The following is a 22,723-nucleotide window of genomic DNA, read 5'->3' as shown; positions in this document are numbered from 1 at the left end:
CAATGGAAAATGTAGGAAAAGTGTAGTATAGAAAAAGTGAGTTTAAAACTGAATTTTGAATTATGCTACCTCCTATATAGCTGTCTCATTATGCCTGATATTTTATAAATTTCTGAGACTGCATTATAATGCGGTTATAATTGTCAGACGTAGAATGTAGAATCTCGGAAATTTTTAGAATAAATCTAGAACGATTCTCGCAATATCAATAAATCACTGAAATGCCGTCTCTCAGCTGATCGAATATACCTTTGTCGCGGTTTCGAACATAAACTGCCGATAATTTTATACCAAATATACATCAATGGTCGGTAAAGTCGCTAGTAACATTATCGACCGACTTATTAGTGACTTTATCGACGGTAAACCAATTGTCTTTCTCGTTCTCGCCTCGCTCAAATGACGAAACAAATGGCGTCGCGCGAGTTCAAAACACGTTTTACGAGCGAAGCTTTTCGACGAAATAAACTTCATTAGTGAAAGGTAACGTATACGCGCCCTTAAATTCCTTCCTCGGATTTAGTTGATATTAGAATTCGCGGCAGGAGGAAAGAGAAATTCGCGATTTCATTCAAAATCAGCTCTGATTCATGTGCCATATATATCACCGCTCCCGATCGTGGGCGTCCATGCGTCCATGCGCGCATTACGTTTACATCAGCTGATCGCGTGATACGCGTGCAATCGTCCGATTCTCATTCACGGTAGCTGAATCGCGAGCGAGGGAATCCTATTCGAGCATTCGTAGAGAGGTGAGTTACCGTTATCACATTTGGATCGCGTTTACAACCGCGTTACACGAGAGGTTATGTTGATAGTGACTTTACGTAGCCCGAAGTCCGGAAATGCTCTCTCGCGTGTCACGTGACTCGATTGTATTTCCAATCTCATCTGATGCGCACGGTAACACGAGTTACGTGCTAATAACAGTTTGGTTGGAAAAGGTTCATTGTATTATGAGAGAAATTACAGAAATTACGTTTGACTAACTTTCTCCTTTCGAGGAAGACATGGGGCGGTATTCGAGTCGGATTTTATTTCGAGACCGCCTTCTCAAGTTGCTGATACGGTCATTTGATTGGCTGGACGGAGTCTTAAGTCCTAAGAGTCCGGACTGCTTTTGACCAGACTTAAAGATGATCTTCGATATAAGATCCGACTATGAATACCGCCCATGGATTCGGACGTAATCACCATGATTTACCGAAATTTGTGAACGGTATTCTCCCTCAGTCAGAAAATATTGATAGCATATTTTAATACATTAATTGTGTATATATTTGTTATAATTGATTATAATTTTACTAATTAATTACGTATCTATTCAATATACTTACATATTCAGTATACGTCTATACTATAATAAAATTCATTACCTAAAATAAAATAATGAAATAATAATAAGATTAACTAGTTATTATCGGAGTAAGTAAGAGATTTTTGAAGAAGTTAGTTTAAAAATTTTGAAGACTGAAGCATGTATATTTGTCATTAGACTTAACACTTAACCACGTCTATTGATCCTACTTACATACATAAATATCTACACCGAAAAAAAATGACGTTTTAACACAGATATTGTATTATTAACATTAGTCTCTAATTGCATATGATCTTGTTAAGTTTCAACACGTTTTTAATGTTATTTTACGAACATGCATTTTCTATTAATGGAATTGCATCACAAGTGCTTTGATATGCTTGATACCTAATCATTTATGCTACGCGCAGCAGTAGCCATTTTTACGTTTAGTTGTTACAAGAAGGTAGTTGTCGCATTCGCATATATTCATGTTTTTTTTTTTAAATTAAGTATTATAAATTAATACCTAGTTAAGCTCCAAAAAAATAGAATTACAAATCAATACTGAGTTGAGTTGAAAAAATACTGGAAGCTTATTTTTCATAAACGTTATATATTGCAACAAATCAAGCAATGTGAATATTTGAAAAAAAATTCTATATTTTCCTGCGTTATATACGCTTTCTCGTCTCGCTCCGTTCTATCGCTTATTTCAGATAATCAAGTTTTTATTTATCTGCTTGTTCTTAAATTCATGACAACACACGGAAAATCTACTAAACCGCTAAATTTAACCTAAGCAGATCATAAAACAGGCAAATTATACAATTACGTTAATGAGAGATTTTTTATTTCATAACGTATTCATTTCAATCGATTTGCACTAATTGCACTTGATTATCCTTGTCATCTTATTAAGAACGATCGAACTCGTGTTTCCTTTTCATGTGCTATGAAGGAACATATATATCCGAAATTTTTTCAGTAGAAGCAATTACAAAGAAACATTAGTATCCATTTGTAAAATTGCCCTTTATAAACATACTTGTGCGTAATAGCTTTTTTTTGTCATGCCTACGTTGCAAAGTAACAACAAAGATAGTTATTTCTTACTATTCCTATGTATGCGTAACATGTTATTACTACGCATTCGTGGATCGCAAGAATTACGATTTCGTTACTGATAAAAACGCGAGGAAAAAGTTGTTTCGAATGGCACGCAAAAAGGTCGTTCTATATTAGTCGCAAGCAATCCATATTGTCGTAAGTCGCAAGAGGCTTGCAATTTGAGCTCTTACACTGCAGTCGTACCTAAGTCATAACCAATCAAAGAACAGATTTGTCGTAAAAATGTCGTTATCAATATGTCCTAAGCAAGCAGAATTGCTAATAGTATAAGTAAGTAGTATTGCTTTCTTCGCAAGCATCAGTATACCACATCCGGTTGTAACGTAGTCGCAAATAGCAATCACAAGGTTTGACCAAATCTAAAATTTGCGTCTCTGCGATATGTGACAGGCAATATGAGCATCGAGCTCCGTTGTCTATTTGACTTGCTCGTTCGTTTCGTGTTTTATTGTAACCCGTAAAGATATTGATAAATTAAAAAAATTTATTTTAATAGTAAGTGACTTGGAATGGAGAAAAGATGAATCTCTGGACGTGAACGTTCATGAAGATGATGGCAAAGACGTAAATTTTGGATTTGATCAAATCTTGTAATTGCTATATGGGACAGGAAGTGGTACTGCTTGCGTTCGTGCGTTGGGTACTTGCGACTAATGTAGAACGACTTTAACAGGCGCGTTATGTGCGTGTATATTTACCCAAACAAACGATTCCTGATCAACATTGCGCGATATTAGCGTAAAATCGACGTTTCATACGCGACGAAGCTAGTATATCTCGCATAAATCACAGATATAGCCAGATGTAGCCTTCCCGCCGCGGACGGTCGGGGCCGGTCCGCGATTTTAATGCACATTCGCAAATTGGCGCACAATGAGGACCGTTATAAAACGCCTAATGGCTTTCAATGGGATTAATTCACGGGCTCGCGCGGCACGGAACAGGCCGTCGCGATAGGTACGTCGGATCTCGTCCAGCATTTTCTAAGTAGAGTCCGAAGCTGGACAAGGCAGCGTCCTTGCGCGTACAATCGACGAAACGAAAATAGACTTCGATCGTGTACACGCGCCTCGTACTAAATTAATTTAATAATTTCGATCGATATTAACGATTTTACTATTAGAGAAACATTAACCTTAAATTTCTGAAACAACTTTATTTACGTAGTTTCCTGAAATGTCCATTTCTACCAATGCGGATTAACTTTAATTTTAGTTCAATTTACTTTTTATCTTTTTCTAATTTCTAATATTAGAAAAGGATAAAAAGTAAGTTAAATTGCGTATAAAGTTAATCGGCATTGGTAGAAATGGACATTAGTGGAGTTCGTAGCAAATATTGGATATAAGTGCTGTATTATTATTTTATGAGTGTTATCCCATGGATTTGGGGAACGTTACCTCTAAATTTATAGGGTAATATTGATAAAAATAATAATACATTTTTGCAAAATTTTAATAACAATTGTAAAATGTAAAGTACAAAAGCTTTTTATTATCGTTCATATTTAAAAATATTAGCAAATTAATATTTTAAATATTAGTTAAAAAAAGTAAATTGTTATAATTAAAAAGTAAAACTAATATTTTATCTTGTATTTATTATAACAAAAAGAAATAATGTTACAATTAGGAGAACATACATTTTTTAAATATTTCTGTGACTTTCATACACAAATTTATTGCATTTTATTTTCGCATAACGCGAGACGCCCACTTATCTAAATATAAGATAAATGTTATATAAATACACGCACTGGGAATATCTTCATACATAATCTCATTTTCTCACTGCCAGTCAGCTGACCAGCAGTAGAATTACCAATTCCTAATGTTAAAGAAATATTAATCAAAATTATACCAGTGGAGTGTCTACCCTATTTAGGAATACGATATTTTTGAGAAAGGACCTTCAGATAGATACACTTTTGTTATCCTGCTCTCTCTCTCTTTCTTTCTCTCTCTCTCTCTCTCTCTTTCTCTTTTAAATTCAGTAGAGACTTAGGTATAGTGGGACGTCATCTCAACGCTTTTGTATCTATACATTCTCGCGCATTCTCTTCGTTAATCGCAATAAACACGCGGTTGTTTAGTGGTGTATCATCGGGAACAGCGGCAATTAAAAGCACGCTTCTGTCGCAAGTACTGGTGTAACCCGATTGGTCGTGTCCGAGTAACGCGATTCTGCCGCGATTAAAAACATCGTCACCGTTCGGTTCCTCTTCGTCTCCTCTTTTATTCCTCGGGACCTCCGAGCGCGTCGTGGCGCAAAATAACGGCTCGAGAACTATAAAGTTCTCGATTCCATGATACCGGAAACCGGAACTCCGGGGGAATCGCGTAGAAACGCATTGTAGATCACGAGTGCATCATCGACCTTCTTCTCGGTTGTATGCCATCCCGTGAACGCGGTCGGATGCAGTCGCGGTCCGTCCGCTCTCCGGCACTCACGTCGAAACGAGTCGCAGATCGCCGCGTCGTCGGATGACGTGCATCTTTAAACACCGTTAATTGTCGATAAAAAGCTAATCGGACAAGTGACACCCCCGCACTGATCGCACGCTCGCGTAACGATTTATCCGCAATTCGAGTCGTTCCGAGGATTTCGTCAGGCTTCAGAAGGTTTAAGATCGACTTTAGGTGGTCCACATCTTCTTCATCTTCGAAGCTTACGATTTAAAAAAAAATTATGCACGATATATTACGGTCTCGTTAATTGTTTTTCGTGGAAATCTTTCTCCTCGTGGCAAATTTCACGATTGATTCCCCAATTGGAACGCAATCCAAATGTCTTCGTTGCAACGTTGCTATTCTACTCGCCTCGTCGATCTTGTTAATGATCGCTAGAGTTCATCGACAAACTTCCGCTATTGACGGTGCGCTTTCCATTCTGAATTTCCACGATCGCATCGCACGAGTGCGTGACGCTAATTCGAGCTTAATTTTCATTTAATTGTGTGTGTGTGTGTGTGTGGTTTTTTTTTATTAAACACGTGAAAGTCGTGGGTTTTCCTGGGGATCGTCTTTCAGACCGTCGAGAACCCAACGAACAGAGAAAGTCTCACGGGTCGAGGAGCACGTTTTAGCTTCTACAATTATCTCGGAACTGTTTCGAACGAGTGAAATATGAGAAATATGAGAGATGAAACATTGCGGTAAATATGTACGAATACACGAAATAAGATAGGAAATTTGTGAACGCGAATATAGAAAAATGAAAGATAGAGACAGAGGGCCCGAAAGAGAGTTAAATTGAACTCACAGTTTTAATTTAATAGATTTTTTAACAAACCCCAGAGTATAGAATAAAATCGTATTAGTGATCAGTAGATGATACGCGGTATCTAAGCGAGCAAAATCGAGTAGTCAAGTTCACCAATAAGACACTAAACGGGAAAAGCGAGAAAATATTATCCTGCAAGTTGCATTGCTTAGTAAAATTAAATTCCTGTTATAAGAACGATTCGTGTTAAGCGATTAAGAGAACCAAAAGACTTATGCATCTCTAATCAATAAATATAATCATAATGATGAAATAGACTTGCATCAATTTTTCGAGTATAACATAAGATCCTGGGTAGGGTAAAACAGGAAAATAGCGGTCACTTAAAGCAAAAATAAAAAACGAAGTATATCTTTATATTTATCGTTTATTATACGTACTTATAGAGGAACGACATTCGTGCCGAGTGTTACAATTAAAATCTAAAGTCATCTAAATAATCGTACGCGCATAAATAACGTTGCTCTTTTATCTATTGATCAGAATCCATTTGAATATGCGTCCGCATAATGCGTCCGCATTTCTCATTCCCAACTTCTAAGGATGACCGTATTGAGGCTGCTTCAATAAAACGCTGAGAAGTAATTCTTCACTTTTCTTCTGACCGCACGATGACAATTCTTGTTACTCGGTGACAATTTGCATTCAGGTTGCTCCTGAATAGAAGACGAATCAATTTTTCATGTATAAGTATTCATCTCTCAAAATTTATCATGTTTCTCACCTTCGCATATCGTCGCAGAAACTTTCAGCGTGATAAAGATCGTCCAATAAATTGTATAGAGTAAGAAGACACGTGTAACTTGAAAATATACATATCTTCTCACGCATATATATTCTTTTTAGAACGCTGCTAATTATAATCAACATCGTTGATAATCTTCATCTTTTGATCTTTTTGATTTTAGACTTGCTTAGGCGACAACCGTAGCTAATTGTCACAAAGAGTAACATAATTTAACATAATTTTTCTCAAGAATCACGCGAGCGTGCGAGTAAACGCTCTTTTATTCTATTTTTTTTTATCCTCGTGCTTCTTCAGAGGGATCGTCGATCGCGCTGCAATTTGCATCGGACCGGACGTTCTACAGCTGAAGTCGATCTGGCCGGCCTGCGTCCAGATCGACTGACGGGGAGAATCCGCTCTCCGCGATCCGGACCTTCGTGCAGCTCCCGCTCGGGCCCCTCCGTCTCGCGTGATCCAGAAGGTCATGCGCTAGCTCCGCTCCCCTTGACGGATGTACCTTGAAAAACGCATTCGAATGCACGCACGCATGCATGCAACAATACGGCCGGCCTACCGCACCATCATCCTCGCCGCGCAGCGGAGTCAGTGAGTCAGTGAACCGTCCTCCGGTGGCGGTGGCGGCGGAGCGGAGCGGGTTCGGTTTGGCTCGGTTCGCTCGGTGGTTACTTAACGTACTTGCGGTAGAAAGTCGACGATAGTCGACGACACCGGATCGACCGGGCTGGACTGGCGCGATCGTACTACGGTACCTAATCGCCCGGCCGTCAGGGAATTCGGGATCGGCGCGACCCTCCGCTCACTCGCTCGCGAGCGATCTGCGCAACTCCCCGATCGATGGATCTCACGGGCCGCACGATCGATGGTGCCGACGATCCCGCGACCCTGCTGATCATCGATCCGATCGTGGGAAACGATCATGGCATCGACGTGCAGCATCTGATCGATTGACAGACGTGTAGTGCGCATAGAACAGTTATTTTTTCCCTTTCTTTTTTTCGTTTTGCCCTTGCACCGGATCACTTTGCGTCGTAAACGAGGATGGACGGCCTCATCGAGATCTTCCTCTTCTGCGGAGTAATCTGCTATTTCTTTAATCTCAGGTAAATCAGTTTTATAAATAAGACTAATGATTCTTGTCAGTGATTTAGATGTTTTTTTAAAAGCGGATTGAAAAGCGATGATTTTATAAAACCTTCAAATCTTTTATAGAATTACCAGTATCTCACACGTTGCATTCTATAAAAGCGTTGGCGATTTTATAAAAGGAATCAAATCACCAAATACACAAATGAATGGAACATTATCATATTCATGCGCGATTTAATATATGAATGCGTTTGTCTGATTTCGAGTTTTTCTCGAAGAAAGTTAACACGAATCAAACAACTGTTTTCAGCGTTAAAATGTAGGCTATCGAGCCTCGGATTGTCAATGATGTAAATAGGTTTGTGGGGAAGAAGAGACACTGTGTCTAGTTTCGTCGCCAATTTTATGCTCATTTTATTGATGAAGATATATCTTCGCGCTTGAACGCTAAATGACTCAATAGAAAACAGAAACTTCTTATGTTTTATACTTTCTAATTATCACAGAATTTATAGTACCCTCTTATATATGATATTTTTATATATATACAACCGTTCTGAAATGTAATAATTAGTTTAGTATTAAAGTCATGCAGTTCCGACGCGACGTGACAAAGAATTTCACTTTCCTTCGCTTTGCGGTCGTCTTTCATTGACTCTTGAATAAAAACAGAGAAACGGAGTTGCGTTTGCAACATCAAACTACACTTCTTTCTGTCTGCGATTTAATTTAAAACTTTTTAATTTTTATTATTACGTCGAGCAACTACCATTTCTCTCGGTTAGAACTCCATTATGTATATAGGTACAATTAAAGGAACATTGGAAGAATAGATCTGGTACGCGCTATATTATCTATATTTTTTCCTTCGTTTACGCAAGACAATTTTTTCATGTGGTAAAATAATTTTGATTGATTCCCTGATTAATGATAAATCACGCAAGACAACATCTACTTAATCCACTTTAAATCTGATTGTTTTAGTCCAATGTTCAACAATATTTTAGTCCAATGTTCAATAATTTATCTTCCTTCTTTTGGAAACGTTCACGTGATAGGAAGGTTTATTTCATTATCGGAAATGACATATAAATATCTCATAATCGTTGACGAGAACGTCCTCATATGCTGATGCTAGATTGACTCGAAAGATTAGGCCAGATGGGCCAGATGTATCACGAAAAACATGTTATCTATTTCCTCTTAACGCTTACAGTATCTGACAAATACTTTTCGATAATCTCTTACTATTTTTTATTCACCATATTTTTATATTCGATATTTTTTATTTGTAGTAAAAATATTTTTGCTTCTGCATGAATAATATTAATGATTAACGAAATTAATCTTGGCATATGTAGCGTCTTTTTATAAAATAATTATAACAAACTTTTATAAAATATGTATTATTTTGTAGTCTCTCTTTTCAGTCAGACTAAAGAAACTTCATTCATTGCGTTCTGGTTTCTAACTCTGTTAATAACCCGCTTAAAGGTATAGTCTCTTAGAATAAACCCTCCTTGTGAAGAATCGCTCTAATTATTCGAATGCTAATCTGATTGTGAAATCTGATCGGAGAGCTATTGATGAGTGCGTGTGCACTTGCTGACGGCTACCGGAAGCTATGCTCGGAATTTCGATATATTTGCTGCTTGTTAGAGAAGTAGATTCCGTAATTCCGCGAAAACGCACGTTTGATTTGATTATCCACCTGGTGTTGCCGCTCACCCATTATGCTGAAACGCACGTGCATTGTGCACGATTTCGCCGCGACCTTGCTCTCCATTATTCGCCAGCCGCATCTTGTCGAGCATGATTCCTATGCTGATACATGCAAGGGCGACGGTAATTTTCCTTTCCCTTAGCGGCGCAGGCAACGTAATCACATATTTAACGTTTATGCCAAACCGGGGCCGACAAATATATTTTTGTTTCGAATAATTCACCTGAATTATCCAAAATAATAATTACGCTATTATTTAGATCTGAATCCAGTTTTATTCCAGTTACGTAACTTTTCCTTTTCTTGACGACAATTCGATTGTTGTTGCAATCTCTTGGGATTCATAAATTTTTTAATAAAAAAGATAAGTTGCATTTTAAAACTATTACCGCGAAAATCAAGCGATCCTTTATTTATCTAATTTCAGTAACAGTATTTTTAACTTTGCTATTGACGTACGCCAAACTCTCATTGTTTGTTGCGATTAATCGGTAATTTCCATTGTGATTGTATCATTTGATTAACCATTGAATTATGTAGGTCAGTGACGTAATGCGCGTGATTTAGATGCGCGTGATTTACATTTTGTTATGCAGGAGTTCCGATGTCGATAACCTGACCTGCCATGACGGAAATAAGTTCATAGATCTTCGTCGAGGAAACTATTGTAGTAAAACAGCAACGAGCGTTTAATGAGCGTGATCTACGCTCAAGATAAATGTCCCGCGATTTCAGAGTAAAAGCACAGTTTACACAACATTGTTTGTTAATATTTAGCACGCTCGTTTGATCTTTTGGTTACAAAGAACTGTTATGGTAGTTTACCGAAAATACGCGAAGAGGAAACTGAAGAGACGAGCCAGTTCATTAGCCTTTCAACATTCCTGACGTTTTGCAATTCTTTTTTAGTAAATAAGAATTATTTATATATATTATATATTTATACACAAGAAATTGTTATCTACTAAAAAATAGCTGTTCGTATTGGTATTCGTATTGCTTGTTCGTATTCATTGAATATTGATTATATTATACATTATATCATTTTCTCGAGCCATACCGGACGAACAATTTAAATAAATTTTGCTGGGAACGCATTGTGGACGTAATAACATACTATGACACATTTGCGTCTAATGCGTATTGCGAAATGTGTCTTATGAAATTTAAGTAATAATTTTCTTCTAAAATTTAAAAGGAAGCTAATTGTTCCATGACCGATCAGCTAATCTCTCAAGACATTTTTTAAAATAATAGACTAAAGGATAGTTTTTGAAGGGATATAATCGGAACCAGAATAAAAAGAATAATTTTTTGGACATTTTTAAGCTTTTTCTAATAAAGTTTTCTATAAAGTTCTTGGACGCTCCAAGAACTGAAGGATGCACAAGTGACTAATACTTTGTTCCCGTATTCTCACTTGTTTATCGTTTCCGTCCAACGTTCAAGAGCCATTAATGGTTTATTTTCCGAGGCGGCAATCTCCATCTTTTGAATTACGTATAATCGCGGCATCGTTCTCTTCCGCTCTCTTCGTTTCCCCCGAACTCCTTTTTTTCCCCTCGTGAACGCGCGTTACACGCGTGGCGTGATAGACTTATCAGCGTGGACTTTGACAATTATTGTTAACCGGGTCCAGATTCTTGGTTCTTGCTCTTACTCGTCTTATTTTTAGCAGCTGTAAACACGGCCGTCGTCCTCTGATGTATCATTGACGTGCGTCGGTTATCGGTCATCCGCATGATCATCAATATCGTGGTACAACATTCGTCTTTGTCGCGACATTTCAATATTACATTTGATATTGAAGAACTCCCCTATCGATACACTTTTTCCTATTCTCTGAAACCATTTGTCTCTTGCGAAAGTCTGTTGATTTACACTTTTCCCTCTGAGATAAATTAATTAATTGACTTACAATGTGAACGCCTTTTGACTTACGATCACTAAATTATATTTTTGGAAGTTGAAAACAAATAACTTCTGACCTGATTATGTCGGTAACGTTTTAGCTTTAAGGAAATTCTAATTAACCTCCGTGACATCTTATTATCTTTTTTTACATAAAAGGAACGTAGAAGGACTGTAATAACACATATTTCGCTTTGTAAAATGACCATCCTGTCTGCGGTACAGAGCCGCAGAGGCATAACCGGATCATTTTCTGCGGAGGCGATTTTTTTTTAATACTTCATTGCGCACCGCATATACGTATAATGTACATACACATAGACATTTCAGACAGATCAGCTGAGATCGCGCGGTGGCGAATGCAAGATGCACTCCTTTCTCACATAGAGAGCAACATCTAATCCCCGTTTATGTGTACACACATATATAACCGATATGCGATATTACATCCGTACGGAAAGGATCGTGTGACCGAAGATTCTATACGCGTATGATTGATTTTGCGTTTTTTTTTCTCTTGAAATTAAATCAACCGACTTTTTCACAAACAAACTCGTAGCAGAAACATGCGAGACCGGTTCACGATAAGTTTACATGTTATTGGCTTACATTTACTTGCTCGATTATGTGTACGGGCTCGATTAAAAACTTGTGTTTGCAGGTTCGAAGTGTATTAAAAAATAAGTTAGAAGAGAAAAATATCAAGTCTTTTTTATAACGTGTAGTACTTTACCTTTGCTTATTTACTCTAAAATGGACTCCGGCCCGGCTCCTTTGTTGCGTTTCACATTCGGATATAAATTAGAAACATAGGTTACAATTACTAAAAAACAGTTTCTTTCTTGATTTTTTTTCTTCCTTGAACAAATTGTTCTCCAAATAATTTAGAAGCTTATCTTAAAGCTATTTAAAAGCTACTTAAAACTGCTACTTAGAAAATTACTCAAAGCTCTAAAATCAAATTGTACTAACTACTATGCTGCTCTTTGTATTATCAATGACCCCCCGATAAGTAAATCTTAACTATTACTTCTCTTCGGTTATAGAAATAGAAAAGCGGAATTTGAACGTGCTTTCGGATTAAAACTTTCGTAAAAGATCGTAGACCTCAAGCTTCTTTTTTACCGCATGTAAAAGTTGTTTATTGACACTGCGCAATCGTCGCCGACCATTACGAATATGACACGAAAATGTTATATTTCGTCATACATCAACATATGAGAAGTTCTTCCATTTACACTTTGCAGCAGCTTGCTCTTCTTTTTCTTTTATCTTCCAGAATGTCATCAGAGAAGTCGCGATTAATACGCGCGATGCTTTACCACATATGTAACACGTGTGTCTCGGAGTTATCGAGGGATACTTTGTTTTTTTTTCCATCTCTTTAATCTAATCTAATGCTGCGAGAAGTCGTATTATAAATTAATCATAAACGGCACTGCACGATTAATTTGAAAGGTTGTTTGCTGAACAGGCAATTATTATATTACGTTCGCGCGCACATGCCGGCGTTATCACGCTTCCGTCACGGAGTATTCCGACATCGAAGGCGTTGAAAACAAAAGAAAAGTCAGGCTAGTTACAGCGTACTTTTCCCGGTTGCTATTATCGAAAGAGGAGAGGAAAGTGACAATTATCACATTATTGGACTGCCTTTCTTTCCGAGGCGAATGTCCAAAACACTCTTATTTTATAATAGGCATGTTTTTCCTCTTTCTTTTCGTAATACATGAAAAGAGCAATTGCACAAAGCGAAGGCTGAAACTGTGCTGTAATTTGACCGAGTTTGAATTTTGATGTGTAGTTATTATTATGTAGTTATTATTATTGTATACGAAATGTTCAAGACTAAATCTATATCCGTGCACAAATGTCATTCTGGACAAAAGACGCGAAATGTATAAAAGCGGAATATCTACGCGAGCAAAAAATAAAAGAATTATTAATGGATTGTAATAAAATTAATTAATAATCAGTTATTAAACTTGAGCATTCATTAAACTGCAAGAAAAGGAAGATTGTGATAACTGTGGTTGTTCATGTAAAATAAACCCAGTACCAGCATCCAGGATCAATTAGTATCGCCCGTATCGCGAAAAGAGGGCAAGGATAAGATCTGGTTCGACCTTGTCAAACGTACTCTTCGAAAGTGGATAATCGCTGACAAAGGACAAAGAAATTAAATGAGAAAAAATTGGACAATTATGTCACACGTCAATTATAACATTCGTGAATTAATATTACATTTTTAGCGTATTTTTCCTTGAGGCTTTTCTTGAGGAGGCACTCGCTGTATTTTCTCCCAGCCGAGTGTTTCTCTCGCGTAACCCTAGACTTACTACGCCATTGTCGGGATCGTACGAGCCTAATCGACGGTAACTCTTGGCAATCTTTCGCCTCTGAACCATCACTATGAAGTACAGTCCGTGGCGATTGCTGCGTACGATGCAATACGCCGAGAATCACGCGACGCCGCCGTATATGCAGAAAAAGTGAGAAAAAGCATTTGTTGCGTAGACTATTTTATATTTTTGCTTACCGCGCTTAAACGTGCGCTTAAATACTACGAAAGCTCAGATAACTCAGAAGAAATTGCAATCGCAGTTAAATCGTAAATACAAAGTGCTCTATATTGTGTTAGAAATGAACAAACGTTAAAGAGCATCGCGCTGTGGTTACGTAATTTACAAGTGGAAATTCATTGCGCGAGATGTATCGTTTCGTAATTAAAGCTGTCATCGATTAAGAACGCGTAACGGAATTATTTATCGATTTGTTTGTCGTCTATGAATGAATCGATCACATTTCACGTATGAACGATTTTTGCATGCAATTAAACGAGTTTAATGATTTCTCCTTTTGCATTTTGTAACTATCTGACAACTATCCGACACGTAGAGTGTATAATTAATTCGCACGAATATAGAAAACGGGCTAATTAAGAACCAGGTACCGGTAAATGACGCGCAAAAGTTTTATTTATATTTTTATTTTACATTTTTATCAACCCCTTTGACTGCGTGCCAACTAGATTTGTCAGACTTGAAACACAGCTCCGGTTGGAGTAGTAAAATCCCCCCCTACACCTAATTAAATCGATACAATTTAATTTTTGATGCTACATGCATCTAAATAACTGTAAAGAAATTATCGCGAAAAATATTACCTTAGAAGGTGTCGTCACCTTCACGGAATGAAGGAAGTTCCAGGTTCGAACCCTGGCTGAGTTAATATTTTTCACAATGATTTCTTTATAGTTATTTAGATGCATATAGCATTAAAAATTAAATTGAATCGATTTAATTAGGTATAGGGGGGGGGGGAGAATTTTACTACTCCAATCGGAGCTGTGTTTCAAGTCTGACAAATCTAGTCGGCACGCAGTCAAAGGGGTTGGTAAATATGTAAAATAAAAATATAAATAAAACTTTCGCGCATCATTTACCGCGCCTGATTCTTAGTTAGCCCGTTTTCTATATTCGTGCGGATTTCCATTGAAACCTATACTTCGAATTTAATTAATTAATTAATTATACGTATGATATCAATCGCAATATATTCCGAACTTCGAAAAGATTTATTTAAGTGTACATGTCGATGATCTTTCTTTAAGTTTTTTAACAACGAAACGTTTAAAAATAAATATTTAATTAGAATTTTTAAGCTGCCAAAAATTTTTGTTATTTGTTCACTCAAAGCGGAAATAAGATTATTAAATCATTATTGAAAAATGTTAGTCCCTTAAGCGGGAAATCGTTACTTGTTTTAAAATCCTTTAAAACTTTCCTAACTCTCGATGTGCTCTCGGCATGGAGAAACGAGTAGCATATTTTTCCTCCGACCTTTGAATCTGAGAAAGAGAAAGTACAAGAAGGGATAAGTATTGTTTACAATACTACAATCCATTTTGTTTAAAGTAAAGATTGAAGAGCTATTTTACATTCTGCTTTTGTAGTTGTGCAACAGCTTTTCTTCCTTTCTTGATTTTTCAAACGGATCGTTTAATGCGGCGGATGTGGGACGATTGTCGGAGTCCGTCGTGCGTGATCACGCTATCGCGAATCTCGGTTCGATCGACCGTATATCCACCTTTCATAAAACAATTCGCAATCTCGCATCTCGGCAGATCGCGCGTTTCTCTGCTCATTAATTTAATCGATAAATCGCTGCGTCGCGACGGAGCGTGTGCATCCGTTTTCATCAAACGCATAATAGCAGGGGTGTGTCGTGTTCGCCACGTGGAAATAATTGCGCCTTCATCATTCGTTGTATCTCGACGTTCATCTTCAACGAGCCTTTGTCTCTATTTTCTCTACGTTTCTCTAATTTTTTTTTCTTAATCAATTTTCTCAATTTTGTCTCTCGTCCAATTTCCGTTCAATCATACCAATAATAATCGTTCATCGTTCGTCGTATTTGAACGTTTATTATACGTTCTCTAAGAGTTTCTATTTTCCTTTTGCGTATATATCCCCTTTTGTCCCCTAAACAATTTCTTCTTTTTCCCTTCTCGTCCAATTTCTATTTGATTGTATTTTAATTGCAGACCCAATAAAATGGTAGACGTGTTGTCTACGCGTCTGCAGGAGGTGTACGCCAAGTGGGAAACCAGGACGGAAATGACGCGAAATGCGGAACCGACGACCACTCGATTTTCCCTGGACGGTAATTTTCTAATTTTCTTTTCTTTCGTTCCGAAGCTATTCTTACGTAAGAATGCGTGCCGCGGGAATATACAATTGTGATCAATCGATAGCTATCATCGACGCGCGAGTCTGATCATTCTTTCGCAGCGTGTTTCGAACGAGTATGGAACGCGCGTTTCCCGATTGCAACATAGGAGATATCCTTATTTAACGCAATGTTTCGAGTCATAAAACATTGTAACCATTGTTTCACAGACTTAAAACGTAATTATTATATACTCTCATTGTCAGTCTTTTTTTTCGAGTTAGCATCAAACAGAATTCTGCAGTCTACTTATTACTTATTCATATCAGTGACAGACTGTCTATCTTGGTTCTGGTCTATCAGCTTCACATCTTCAATTTAATCTGATAATCTTACGAGTCGTCGTTTTAATGCCTTTATTTTGAAATTGATATATCATATCTTATATTCTAGAAGCGAAACTTAAGACACCTGAAGTCCTCTTCGTTTTTTCATTTAGACGAGGAATCTCTTCGGAAATCCGTTCGCGACGAGATGCACTTTCGACTTATTAAACGCCATACAATTGCAGGTCTCCGACGAGCCGGGCAGCAGTTCCACCGAAGGAAGATCCAGGATCGGGAGCAGTCGCGCAAGGTACGCGAGAGCTCGTTGTACAGCATCAAGGAGACTGAACCACTGGCGCCCTTGATCAAACACAGGGCCTCGTTCCTACATTACTGCTGCAGAACCTGCACGCCCGCTTCCAGGGTGAGTTTTTGTTATCAAGTCCGCTGCGTCAGCGACCCGTTGTTTTCAGCGAGACGCGCGCGATGATCATCAGGCGGACCATGCCTCGCGTGTTCACCGTCGTCAATCTAATCCGTTGCACGTGGGCGCGTACGAAGCCCGTTGAATTGAAGCTGCCTAGCAGCCGGTTAACCCACTTAACTTACCGAACTTATCGTTAAATATCAGTGACCTCGTCGCTCCGACTTTGATTGCCATTTTCGGTCCATTGTTCGATAAAGTTGACGCAGGTGCGACGTGTACGGAGACTATCTTGAGCTATATCAATCATGATTTATAACGAAGTCGAAAAAACATCTATACATATATAATTTATAGATTTGTTTTGATTTATTTGATTTATTTATGTATATTATTTATTAGATTTATTTTTACGTCGTACTAAATAAATATTTTTAATTCCTTTTTTCCTAAAATTTTAGCATTTTACTGTCAGAAAAAACTTCTTTTTTTTATGGCGCTTAAAATATACAAGATTTATTATAACCTTATTTTAAATGGGAAGATTTGATGCTTAAATAAATGAAGGTATTTTATAGTTTGCTTTGAGGATCAATTAGACACATTACGTTTATTTAATTAAAATTCGGTCTAATCACTTGGTGTGCTAGGCTATCTTATATGCTGTTTAGAATCCAAAGTTAGGGTAATTAATCTATATACGCGAGAACCATTATACATTATATTTTGATTTACGAAAACGATACGCGTTACGATAGTCTCATCGTTGCAATAGCAAAGTTCACTTAAGAGAAATAGTCGCGAGCTCTGTAATCGGTGTTTCACATCGCGAGAAAGGTTCCTGTGTCGTCAAACAACACATAGGTCATTCACTAAAAATACATCTAATCGAGATCGCTCGGCTGGATGCTGCGTCTCTCACAATCAGTCTCTTAACCACGCGGAATTGTGGATTTCGCGGACAAATCTTCGCGCATCTTCCTTGGTTTTGTTTTCTTCAACATTCCGCGTTAATCGCTAGTCGCGCCTTGAGAAGTGGAGAGTGTCTGCGAGGCGTTTTGTTCGCACCTTCACACCTACGGTCGCGATCTATTTTCGGTATTGCGAGAGGGACTGCAACGGTGTGGGAGAACACGCAACGTGTAACGACGACGCAAATAAGTCGCTTAAGAACCGATCGCCTTTAAACATCCAACCGATCCCGAGACAAAACTTTTTTTTAACGTGATCATTTAATTAGCGAAACTCGTACACGTGTGCGTGTGTGTGTGTGTGTGTGCAATCATTCGCGTGTATGGCGCAACGAGTGACCAACGGCATTCCGTAGGACTCTACTTCCAATAAACCGAAATCTATGATCTAGCGTAAATCGACAGTGGTTTCGTGACAGACGTAGAGGGTGCAGCTGTTATGGCCTTATTATCTAATTAGAGGACACGTCCTCTGACACGTGTTTAATTATGTAACGAAGCTTCAGTTGTCTTTCATCACTTGACCCTCTCCGGATAAGAACAATTAGCACGCAGGCACGCATGCATCGACACGTGCATAAATGTGAACTTCGTGCCGAGGCACTTAATCTTGAAGAGGAAAAATTCTGTCCAAAGTAGATTCGTAGGGGGGAGATCCGTTGTTCCACGTATATTTCAAACAAGCTATGATTAATGATTAAACAACTCTGAATTTTTTTTTAATTTTTATTGTAATTATCCCCATAATTCGATGACAATTTTATAGAAAACAGATGTAAGGAACTATATTCTGAAATTCTTTTTTATATGCAAAGTTGTGTTTGAAGCGGTGAAAAAGTATTGACGCGGCCTACATGTTTATTGAAGATAACGATTGTTCGTTATCGAGCTAATCGTTATCGTCTAATAATAATAATACATAATTTGTCATATATACTGATAAGCATGTATTCGATATTTTGATGATAAGAAACATGTGCGAGGAATCACGTGGATTTTTATCACGATGGTGGCGCATTGTTATCGTTCGCGGATATCCAAACAATGTGAGTTAATAAAAGTATAAAAATTTAACAATTCATTTTATGACGTTTATACAGAATGTCTTAAAGATCTTCGTCGGAAAAGGGGACTTTTTAAATAGGACTCAAAAAGTAGTGACTAAAAGACTAGAAGCACATTCAATTATTTTAAAATTAGCTGTTTCTAGTGTATTTTATGTTTCATATGTGCTTTTTAGATATTTTTTATTATTTTCTCGTTCTTTTCATTAAATCTGAACAAAAGGCTATTTTTCATTTTGATTCTTGTTTCAGGATACCTTAGTAAAATCCGTGCTCAAGCAGCAGCAGCAGCAGCAGCCATACGGTATAAATATACTGTTGGTTCCACCAGGTTCCACGCTTTTCTCGAGGGTATTCAACTACGTATCTTGTGTCTTAAGTTTCAAGAGATATGACTATCCAATGGTCACGGGGACGGTAAGTTTCACTTTCGTGAGCTGTCAGAGTCTCAGAAGAAGACCGAATAACCGTTGTTAAACTCGTTCTCGCTATGCCGTTAGGTCTTGAATGATGAAAAATTAAAAGACGCTATCAAGCTAACCGCGTGGGAGACGGCCAATAATGAGGGTTGCAGCGAGGAGAAAGCGCTCGCGAAGGCGAAAGCCAGGGCCAGGAACATATTGCTGCAAATGGAGAGCAGATGCAGCGACACCCTCCTCAAGATAGTCTCGTGGCTGGTGTACAAACTGTTGCCCTGTTTTTTACAATCCGCCGTCATGTTACCCACTCAAATAGAGCTGCTGAAGCAGGCGGATGATACCGGTCTACCGCTCGTGCTGCTGCCGCTCCACCGCAGCCATTTGGACTACATAATGATCAGCTTCCTTATGGTCGCAAATAATATAAGGAATCCATTGATCGCGGCGGGGGATAACTTGAGGATTCCATTTTTTGGGTAAGTCTAGAATCTAACATCGATCTTAGTCTAAGTTGTAGGATCTTAATTTTAGGATTTTAACATTTATGAGAATATTTTCAACAATACGTTCAATATCGGTTGGCAGATGGCTTCTGAGAGGTCTGGGTGCTTTCTTTATAAAACGTCGTATTGACCCAGAATCAGGACGCAAGGATCTTCTCTATCGCGCAACTCTTCAAACGTACATCATGGAGAGTCTTCGTGCCGGACATAACATGGAATTCTTCGTGGAAGGTGGCCGCACGAGAACCGGGAAACCTTGTATGCCGAAGAGTGGCATCCTGAGTGTTATCGTCGACGCGTACATGGACGGCACCATCGAGGACGCGTTTCTGATACCTATAGCGATCAATTACGAACGACTGGTGGACGGAAATTTCGTTAGGGAACAATTGGGACAGCCAAAGAAAATGGAGACTTTTACGTCGACGATCAAAGCCATGTGGTCAACGTTAATGGGTCGTTACGGTATCGTCAAAATCGATTTCTGTCAACCGTTTTCCCTCAGGGTAAGAGAGAAAGAGAGAGAGAAAGAGATAATTCTTTTCAAATAAGATTGATCCAATGTCATCATCGATGACATTGAGAACTGTTAATGTGGAGAGATAATTTTCAACAGGAAATGGTAAAGACGTTCCAAGCTCAGCAAAATAAATTAGCTCTAAGAAATCCATCGGAACGACCTTTAAAATACACTATGTCGAATTCGTCTCTTTACGGTACGGATGTAATCGTGGAAGAACAACGACAATTGGTGGACAGCATCGCCCGACACGTTGTATATGGTGAGTCGAGATGATAATTATTACTCGCTTTATCGACTCTACCATCTTATAAAACATGTTATTGACATAGATATATTTCTGTTGATTGCAATATGATATTCCTATAATCTCTCACGGAATTTATCTGAAGTCATCGTTTAATTGCTTTCAGATTCGTCTAAATCTATGCCGATTATGTCAACCAATGTTGTGGCATTTTTATTATTAAATAAGTTCCGAGATGGTTGTACATTAGACAAACTGGTCGAAACGTTTGACTCAATGAGACAAGAGTTGGAATTTGCTGACAATAACGTAGCGTTTTGCGGAGAGAGCGTTGACATCATTAAACACGCGGTTGGTAGACGATAAGCGAAACGATTTGGTTACAAGAAAAGACGGACAAATTTATTAATCGTCAAACTTGTAGCTGGATATCTTGGGACCGGGTTTGGTGACGCAACAGCGACAGGAAATCACCGAGGCTGTTAACGGCGATCAATCCTACAAATCGAACGTCGTCATAGCGATCCGTCCTGTGTCGATTCTACCGAATGTGATCGAGCTGTCGTATTACAGCAATACTATGTTGTTGTATTATGTTATGGATAGTATAGTAGGTAAGACACCAAACAATTAGGATCAGGGAGGGCGAGCCGCTTAATTTTGTAACGCAATCTTGTTGTATTTTCAGTAACTGCTTTGTATGCTGAATTGCAGTCCCAGCTCAATAATCCGATCGCGATCGCAGAGAACAATATTACGGTGTTACAAAACAGTCTACTCGAGCGAGCACTTAAGTTGTGTGACATTCTTAGGTATGAGTTTATTTTCTGCCGGCCCTGCCAGGAACTGAGAGACATAGTTATTGAAACGATACAGAATCTTTCGCATAAGGGCATTATTACCCAGAAAGAGGTACGTCTGTTTTCATAGATAGTTGAATAATCTGTGGGTTATCATAATAACAAAAAAATGATTTAATAGCAAGTTTACCTGGAGGATGAACTCTGGAGCAAAAGATACGCGAGAAATTTTGATGATAGTTCGGACGAGGAGTACTCGAGAGAACGGGAAATCCAAAAGATTGAATATAAAGTAAATTTCTTTTCTTAAACATCGCTAATAACGTCTATGTACCAATCTTTAAATTACCACATATATATGTAAATGTGTTAAGGATAATCTGATGAGTTATATGTGTTTTTAAATTATTTTTAGTTGAGCTTAAAGCCAGAACATTCTAGTCGCATGGAATTTCTACATACAATGTTACGTCCGTTAATTGACACGTACACATGCAGTGCATTCAATTTGAGGAAGTTGGTCGACCGATCGCTCAGTGAACGAGAGTTAACTCAAGAAGTATTGAGTGAAATCAAAACCAAAGTAGACGGAGGCGTAGTTAGCTACGGTAAGTTATATAATGTATATTAAACTCAGCAATTCCGCTTAGATTTGGATATAATATAAAATATAATTATGTATTGATTGTAAAATTCTGTTGACTATATATATATATATATATATATATATATATATATAAAATTTTACGTTGCACAAAATTGCTTATAGTATAAAATAATATATGCAGCTTGAATCGCTAAATTAATGACTAAATGACTGAATGAAAGACTAAAATGTTGTTTTTATATTGAAATATTTTTAGGAGAGAGTTTATGCGTCGATCCGATAAAGAACTCCTTTAGGCTTTTCGAAAAATGGAATGTCCTGGAGTGCCACATGCAAGATAACGTTAAAATTTTGTACTTGAAAGAGGATTGCGATACGGCTGCGGCAACAAAAAATGTGTACGATACCATAGCACCTTTCAAGTGGGTCAGAAATATGGATTAAAACGTGATGATACTTCCTACTTTAGTCAAAAAGAGTCTTTGAATTACTATTTTTTATATCTTTTATAAAATCTCATTGATATACGTCCGGGTATCCGGCAATATTTTTTACGGACATCGTTCGTGGGTGTGTTAAGTACACAACTATAAATAGTATGTGTATTATAATACATATTTAAGTACGTACAGCCTGTACATAGCTTCTTTGAGTGAAGATAAAAATTTAAAAAATACGATATAGTATATCACTTGTGAATGTTTCTAAAAGCGCGATTCACATTCACAATGAAATACTTAAAAGTCCTGTTTCACGATGTAAAACTGTACAAATGCAAGATTAAACTATAGATCTAAGTTGGTTGTATCATAAAATATTTTTACGAATAAATAGACAATAGTACATATCACAGAAAGATGTTTGTAGTTATCTTGTTAATAAAAATAATTTTGTGTGCATATATTTTAATAGTCTTCTTAATTCAATTTAACATCTCGCTTAGTACCTCTTGCAATACAAACTTTTTAGTATCTCTATTAATATGTATAT

The 22,723-nt window shown here is 37.7% G+C and overlaps 1 protein-coding gene across 8 annotated transcripts; it reads left to right on the top strand.

Moving 5' to 3' along the window:
- The first annotated feature begins 410 nt into the window (after nucleotides 1-410).
- On the top strand, nucleotides 411-22,636 carry LOC112461376 (glycerol-3-phosphate acyltransferase 1, mitochondrial-like). Of its 8 annotated transcripts, none has more exons than XM_025026595.1 (15): nucleotides 4,848-5,070; nucleotides 6,197-6,294; nucleotides 6,756-7,561; nucleotides 15,728-15,846; nucleotides 16,424-16,602; nucleotides 18,890-19,054; nucleotides 19,138-19,532; nucleotides 19,642-20,065; nucleotides 20,176-20,341; nucleotides 20,493-20,677; nucleotides 20,751-20,940; nucleotides 21,015-21,238; nucleotides 21,308-21,418; nucleotides 21,542-21,734; nucleotides 21,990-22,636. In XM_025026595.1, exons 3-15 carry the CDS (start codon nucleotides 7,500-7,502, stop codon nucleotides 22,175-22,177), a joined length of 2,601 nt encoding a protein of 866 aa, XP_024882363.1. In that variant the 5' UTR covers nucleotides 4,848-5,070; nucleotides 6,197-6,294; nucleotides 6,756-7,499; the 3' UTR covers nucleotides 22,178-22,636. The 8 variants fall into 8 exon arrangements, with proteins under 8 accessions (XP_024882366.1, XP_024882365.1, XP_024882363.1 ...); XM_025026594.1 differs by having other exon boundaries at nucleotides 4,848-5,585; XM_025026596.1 differs by lacking the exon at nucleotides 6,197-6,294 and having other exon boundaries at nucleotides 4,848-5,052.
- Nucleotides 22,637-22,723: the final 87 nt, after the last annotated feature.

The sequence above is a fragment of the Temnothorax curvispinosus genome, unplaced genomic scaffold, assembly GCF_003070985.1.
Source record: "Temnothorax curvispinosus isolate PA1 unplaced genomic scaffold, ASM307098v1 QBEX01011329.1, whole genome shotgun sequence".
NCBI lineage: Eukaryota > Metazoa > Arthropoda > Insecta > Hymenoptera > Formicidae > Temnothorax > Temnothorax curvispinosus.
The sequence above is the reverse complement of the archived record's forward strand: the minus strand, read 5'-3'. Positions and strand labels throughout refer to the sequence as shown.

Coding starts and splice junctions, on each gene's coding strand:
- LOC112461376 (XM_025026596.1), top strand. CDS start 7,500: ATGGACGGCCTCATCGAGATCTTCCTCTTCTGCGGAGTAATCTGCTAT. Junction 20,342..20,492: donor CGCCCGACACGTTGTATATG/GTGAGTCGAGAT, acceptor AATTGCTTTCAG/ATTCGTCTAAATCTATGCCG. Junction 21,239..21,307: donor GCATTATTACCCAGAAAGAG/GTACGTCTGTTT, acceptor ATGATTTAATAG/CAAGTTTACCTGGAGGATGA.